This window comes from Echinops telfairi, unplaced genomic scaffold (assembly GCF_000313985.2).
Source record: "Echinops telfairi isolate 266 unplaced genomic scaffold, ASM31398v2 ScPeMD7_7421;HRSCAF=8459, whole genome shotgun sequence".
In the NCBI taxonomy this organism is placed as follows: Eukaryota; Metazoa; Chordata; class Mammalia; order Afrosoricida; family Tenrecidae; genus Echinops; species Echinops telfairi.
The window spans coordinates 12,592,830-12,600,606 of record NW_022111321.1 but is presented as its reverse complement, the minus strand read 5'-3'; the positions used below and the strand labels follow the sequence as shown (position 1 = coordinate 12,600,606).

At 34.9% G+C, this 7,777-nt stretch overlaps 1 protein-coding gene across 1 annotated transcript in view; it reads right to left on the bottom strand.

Moving 5' to 3' along the window:
* The window catches only part of DYNC2H1 (dynein cytoplasmic 2 heavy chain 1), a 298,686-nt gene that overhangs the window by 82,794 nt on the left and 208,115 nt on the right, over positions 1-7,777 (bottom strand). Inside the window, exons 81-82 of the mRNA XM_030887685.2 lie at positions 6,885-7,093; positions 3,677-3,781 (exon numbers count right to left, since the gene is read on the bottom strand). Coding sequence (XP_030743545.1) covers positions 3,677-3,781; positions 6,885-7,093 — 314 coding nt within the window. The remainder of the gene's footprint in view (positions 1-3,676; positions 3,782-6,884; positions 7,094-7,777) is intronic.

Below are 7,777 nucleotides of genomic sequence, written 5' to 3'. Positions count from 1 at the left end.
TAACTCATCAGGTCTTCTTTCATTAGTGTTCAATGCATGAAATCTGTTCTTTAGAGCTTCTCAAAATTCAGGTATACTCAAAGTTGTACTTTGGCTCTAGTGGAATAGCTTTAATTTTCTTCAGCATCCGTCTGAAACTACATATGAGCAGTTGATAGTCTTTTCCACAGTTGGCCCCTGGTCTTACTTTAGTTACTGACATTAAAGTTTCTTTGCTCCCAACTTTTGAATCCAATCACCAATAATTATCAATGTATCTTGAAAGCATGTTCGATCAATTGCCAATTTCCCAAATGATCAAACCGAGTCATTGGCAGAATTCTTTAATTTCTTCATTACTAGCTTTTGTAGTTGGTGCATAAAGTTGAACGATAATTTTACTGATAAGATTTCCTTGAAGGTGGACAGATATAATCCTATCACAGACAGCATTGTAATTCATAATTGATTTTGCAATGGCCTTTTTGACAATGAATGCCACACCATTTGTCTTGATTGTGCTATCCCTGACCTAGTAAATCATATAATTTTTCTGATTCAAAATGGTCAATACCAGTCCATTTCAGCTCACTAATGCCTCAGGTATTGATCTTTATCCATTGCATTTCCATTTTGACCACTTCCAATTTTCCTAGATTCATACTTTGCACCATCCACTTTCTGATCATTACAGATTTTTGCAGCCATTTTTCCCTACGTTGAGTGGTGCCTCATCAGCAAATGGAAGATCCAGTTGGCTCCACCACCACAGGCTTTATTGGACTCAGGACAACAGGGCTGGCTCCACACAGAGAAAGCAGATCCCTCTCAGTCACCATTTGAGTGCCCTCCTACCGAGGCGCCCATCCTCCAGCACTATCTCCCACAGTGTTCTGAGTCCACTCATTAGGTCTTCAACACCTGACAGTTTCGAAGCTGTGTATAAGGTTTTCAGTGGCTCCTGTCTTTGAAGTGGGAGCCAAGTCCTTCTGCATTGTCTATTCTTAGTCTGGAGTCTGAGCTAAATCCTGTTCACTTGAGGTGACCCTGGCTGGCATTTGAAGTGCCAGTGACATAGGTTCCAGCATCACAGCAACACACAAACCACCAAAGTATTACAAGCTGACAGACATGTAATTTTAATATATATAAAAACTTGAATATACTATCTTTCTGGATTGTCAGGAAAACCAAGACTGTAAGACACCAACCTATGAACTGCTCTGTGACAGAAAAATGATGCATCTGCTTCTGTACAACCTTGCAAACCCAATAGGACTGCGTTACTCTGGTTTACAAGGTCATTGCAAGTTGCAATTAAGAGCAATATGATAGCAAGGAGTTCGGTTTGGTTCGGGCTTGAAAAGTTTTATATTATTAGGTATTTGTAGGAGTTTAGAACATATAGGACTTGAGCTTAAATATTAAACCAATTTTTGTATATTTCAAAGAAAATATAAGACTAACAGTATATATCTTAAAGTATGCTTAGGTTTATTTTAGAAGGCCTGTGAAAACACACACTCACACACACATATATATATATATATATATAAAACGAATATATAAATGGGGCTTCAAAAAATTCATGGAAAAATGAAAGATTTTCCCCATTAACTTTTTGAAACTTCCTTGTATAATTTTTGAATCCAACTGGTAGAGGCATTAAAGAATAATTATTTTAAGTTAGATGAAGAGCAAAGAAGAGCCAGGGCCACAATCGAGGGGCCCTAGAAAAATGTGATATGGAAAAGTATGGATGGAACATCAAATGCCTCAAAAAATACAAAAACCACCTTACCACACTTGTTAAGACTGAGCCTAATCCCTGAAATATTCTGTAAAACCTCATAAAGACTACCTCTGAGGTTACTTTCTAGCTACTGTATATACTCGAGTATAAGTCGACCTGAATAATAGCCGAGGCACCTAATTTTACCACAATAACTGCATTAAAAATGTGCTGGAAAACTCGGCTTATACACGAGTATATATGGAAAATAACAAATTAGCTCCAAAAATCAAGACTGTCACCCAGTTCTGTGCATCACTAAAATGATCGTCCATTGGAAAACAAACAGTCTACAATTACTTTCGAGCAAAGATGAAAATTGTAAGGGGGCAGAAACACTAGATCAATGGAAATGGAACCAGCAGTGGTTTACAATATAAAAAAATGTAACCACTATCAGTTAACAATATGTGTAGAACCTGTGGAATAGGAAGCTAATCTGCTGTGCAACCCTTCACAGAAAACAAAAAAATATTAATAAAAAAGGAAGAAACCAATTAGAGTGTTATTACATTTGTTATAAAGTTCAAAGCCATGCAGGACTGGATAATAACCATTTTTATAAAAATGGAAAAAAGAACTGGGTACTATCTCAGCTGAAGAAAGGTGGTTAAAATCTTTTATGTTCAGAAAACATTAATACCCATATAAAATCAAAATTTCTTAATTTTTTAAAGATATGAGAATTGCTATTGAAACTGTATATTGAGCCCAACCAATAATAAGAGGAAACTGCTGGTTTTATAAATGATGGCTAAACTAAAAATACAACTGCATATAGTAAAGGGTAAAAGAAATACTACATATAGATATAATATAATATAAATTGAATGCCTGGTAAATCTCCAAAAATAAATTAAGTACTGCCAGGATTTTACATGCACTGGGGTGCAGTGGTCATGGGCAGGGCTGCTATTTGCAGGGCAAGCAGTGGTAAACCATCAGGCGCTCGAGGGCGATAGATGGGTCTTTCTATTGTCCAAAAGAGTTACAGGCTTTGAAACTCACATGGGTGGTTTTACCCTGTTCTGTAGGTGCTATGAGTTGGCCAAGACTCAATGTTAGTGAGACTGGGTGTTTGTTTGCTTGAGTCCATACAAACATCTATGTAACAGTTCATGATTCAGTGTCGCAGAAATGGTGCACAGTATTGACCAGTGTATTGAATGCTCAGGGGACTGTTGTAATGTAGAGAAGACCTTCTGTACTAGGATGGCCTGATTTTAAATTCTAGTTCTGCACTGTTTAAGTTACATAATCGTCTGTGTCTCAGTTTCTTCACTTGTAAAATGGTGAAAAAATAGTTCTTACCTCACAGAGTATGAAGATCAAATAATTTCCTGGATATAAAGCATTTAGGAAAGTCCCAGGAACACAGTAAATGGTCAATAAATAATAGTGCTTCTTAATGTCTGGGGTCAATAAACATACAACATATATTTTCCACAATAACCTTTTTCTGCATCTTAATTTGAAAATCCAAATTTCTTCCCATTTTATAGTATGTTTACATATTAAAAGAATAAATGTTATTTAAAATTATATTTTTCAACTATTATGAAAACATAATCATATATCTGCATTTGATGTGTTTAGTGAGACATATTTAATTATATAAATTAAATTGAAAGTAGCTTTAATAAATCACAAGAGTAAAGCAATGTATTTTAAATCAAGTTCAATGTTATTTACTAATTTCATCAGACAAATTAATTTATCACTACCTGCCTATCTAAAACATATTTAACATGAAACTGAAATCTATTATGTCAAATAAAGCCACAAAATGAAAAACAAAGTTTGTAATGAAAGCTTATAAACCCTTTATGTAGTATTAAATAAAATGTAACGTTTCTTGCAGACGCAGATGCAATACATGTCCTGCAGGGCATTTGGGGGAGTTACCTGAGAACTGATCATGCGCTGAGACGAGCGAGCAATATTGGCAGGAAGACCAAAGAAACTCGGTTTGTCATCCTCCGGGAGTTTTTCTATGACAGCACGATAATCCTAAATGTTAAGAGGTATAAAACATTTAAACCTCTAGAGAGACTCTCAGATACTAATAAGCACTATTTAACAAGTAACTTTCATAAAGAAGTACCATGGTTACTCATTATCAGCTTGTCCATGAAATATAATGAAATGCACCGATATTCCAAAGTGCAGGAATGAGGTCTCGCAATCCTCACTTCTTGGGAGCATTCTGATTGGACATGGAGATTTGTTAGTTCATTGAATTTCATTCCAGAAATTATTCTCAGCATTCCCTACACTCACTCTCATTTGAAGGGTTATTCACTTATGATAAACTAAGTATTGACCAAAAGGACTGTTCAGGTTGGCCCAAAGATGAGAATTTCCTTTATGTTTTGTTTTTGTGAAGAGGTAGGTTATTTTAAGGTAGACAGTACAGATGTTAAAAGATGTCCCCTTTGAGGACTACAGTGCACCTGACCCATGCCATGGTATTTCCAATGCTCTCTCATGCATGCAAAAGTTGGGAAATGATTAAAGAAGATTGAATAAAAATTGATGACTTCGAATTCTGGTGCCGGGCAAGCATATTGATTATGTTCTGGATTGCCAAAACAAACAAATCTGGATGTCCAGCCAGACGGCTCCCAAGAAGTGAGGATAGCTAGACCTTATTTCATGCCCTTTGGACATGCTGCCAGAAGGGTCTGGTCTTTGGAAAAGTATATCATTCTTGGAAAAAGAAAAGGGCAATGGCAAGGAGGAAGAACTGCTCTGAGCTGGGTTGACAGGGAGGCTGAAACAATGTGCTCAAACATGGCAGTAGCTGAGGACCAGGCACAATTCCATTTTGTTACATAGGGTCACTATGCTCTGAAACCACCTTGATGGTATCCAGACACCAACAGTTACATATGTGTTTCACGGTCATGTAATTTTTGCAAAAGCAGGAAATAAAGGAACAGTATGAACTTGTAAAAAACAAATAACATTTTAGTGAATCTACCATAGTTTCCTTTAAATAATGTAAACTGAAAACTATCAGTCATCTAGGACAATATTTAAAATATGTACTATTTATCCACATAAAAAAACTAAGCAACTGTTTTCTAAAATATATGATATACTTTCACACAAAAGATCATTTATAGCAGTCAATACATCGGATGCACTGGTTTTCAAATGTAAGTAAATCTCATAGAGCAGTTAAATACATAAAGCAAAGGAAAGCTGATGCACTTTTCCTGAAGGAGGGGTGAAAAGACTGATCCCCCTTCCCTTCCATTACCCATTCCCATCCTTGGCAGCTGTCCATGAAATCTCTCCAAGGAAACATTCAGACTCCAGGACACCTAGTTAGAAAACTAAGGCTCTGTAAAGATGGCAAATTTAAAAAATCACACTGGACTTTGAAATAACTTTTCCTATGCTCAACATTTGTAAATATCCTCAAGGTGTTCAATGATACTCACACATATAGGCATATGTAACTATGGGTGAGTGTGAATGTATACAGGTGTGCAGATGTATTATGTATGTGTGTGTGCGTGCATGTATATATATTCACCTGAAAAAGTTTACCTTCTTAAGCTATCTAATTCAATTAGATGGAAAGCTAAATATTGAGATGCACAAGTCATCCTCTAAATTTAAAACTATTACTCTTTGTAGAGTCATAACTTTGTTGATTAAAAAAACATACAAAAATCTGTGACATTTCCTTGTCTAGACTCTCTAGAGTTTTCTTTCTACCTGAAGACAGACATGTTTACTAAAATAATTGACAGGTTTATATCCTGATTGATCTTCACTCAGCCACAAAGGAGTATTTAATTTATGAAATCATTTCAAAAGTGCAAAAATGGATGAGGCATATCTATGTCATTAGATGTGAGGCAAATGGCTACCCTTGTAAGAAATGTGGAAATTGTTAGAGGAAACGAGGATGAGCCATGGGGAGGTGATCAGGTCTTGTTTCTTCCTATGTCGATTCTGATGTTACACTGACATATGTGCTCGGTGTATGAAAACACATTCAGTATACACGCTTGAAGTTCATTTTTCTTTATGTACTTTATTTTTCAATTTAAATTCAACAATAGAGATGCAACACCTGTTGAGGCATACTAACTGACAGAAATACATGATAAATACACGCGAGAACATTTGTTTAGTTCCAGAGAAGCATCACTATAGCCACCACGCCTAGAACCAGACCTTTTTCACTGAGCAGATGTTCAATGCATATTACTGAATGAATGAATAAACAAAAGAAGAACAAAAAATAAAACTGGTGGAATACTTAAAAACATGATAGAGATGTCCGGTCAGTAAAAGAAATATATTTAACACTTGTTTTTAAGCTATTGCCTTTTGATAATTATGTTACTAAAATTAAAGTTTCATGAAAAATATGTGGATAAGAGAAAATGGCACAATATTGAAAAAATTTATAATTGTATGTACATATCTTTATAATTCATAAAGTATATTTAATTATAAGAATAGTCCAAACATTTGGGCATTAGGAAAAATTCAGATTTTGTGGCAAAATAAAATAGAATGAAGATCTTTGATTCATACTTAATACTATTTTCTGGAAAAGATGGTTGTTATCAAGGAAGCTTTTATACTCAAAAAAAAAAAAAAAAGAAGAAGAAGAAAGAAAGCAAAAATATACACCTGCTAAAATAAACACATGTAAACAAAAATGTTGGCTTCAAATAAAGATAAATCAAATGCCTTATATTTAGATCATCTTTAAAGACCAGAAAGTGAAGATAGATAATCTTTGATTTTACTCTTCAATATATCAGAGTACACATCCCTATGAAGAAATAGGAGAGCCCCATTCCAACACTTCACGGCTTGTGTAAATTCCTTAAATTTTCTTGGCCACTCCTATGATTTTCCCCCACACTAGTTTATTTTCACTATAATCATCAGTAAATTTTTAGTAAGTACCCCAATGTTTTTAAGACACTTTACTAAAGTTTGGGAATCAGACTATCTTGGCATAAAAATACCCACATTATGAAAGAAAATCAATGGGACACTTAAAAAGAAACAATATGTAGTTAACACTGTAAGATTATTTAAATGTCTGGTTATGGAATGAAAAATTATTTTTACTTACCAAAATGCTGCAAGATTTTGGTAGAGAAACAGAATATGGGAAAGCGCTTTTCTTGTCTGTTTGGTTTAATCCATCAATTATTGAAGAATTGAAAAACTGTTTCAGATATGATTGAAGAACTCTAAGATCAAAATAGTTATCTATACGTCCTCCATAAATTGCATCTTCAAGTAGACCATGTACAAATTCCCACTGTACATCTTTAGTGCCTATAATTAAGATAAAGCACTTGCATGAATTTCATTTCTGAAATATTAACTAAATCCTGAAGGACAGTTATATTTAGAGGGTATCAATACATACTTAGTACAACTAATTCCTTAAGATGTCCATTAATATTAATTTAAAAATCAACAGAAAAACAGAAACCAAATTCACTGACATCAGTCAAGTTCTGACTCACAGTAATCACGTGGGACAGAACTACAATTGCCCCTTAGGGTTTCAAATCTTTGCTGCAAATCTTTGCCGGAACCAATAGCAATGATGACTGCATAACCCCACTCAAGGGGAACAAATAACAGAATTGTAGGTGAACAGATGTATTGGATAGTATAGGATAGGGGAAATATACATATTAAGAGTTCCTGAGGGGATATGGTGGTGGAGGAGGGGAGAAAGGGGAACAGATAGCAAAGAGTTCAATTTTGAAACGGATGGTGGTAGCAACTGTACAAGTATGCTTGATCGAATTGAATTATGGATTGTTATAATATCTGTTAAGAGTTCTAATAAAATGATTTTAAAAAAACCAAATCTTTATGGAAGCAGATTGCCATGTCTATCTCCCATGGACGTGGGTTCAAAGCGCTGACCTTTCGGTGAGCAGCCATGTGTTTTAGCATCAATTATCTTCTGCGTATAGAACATACTTCACATCCAGTCTTTTTCAG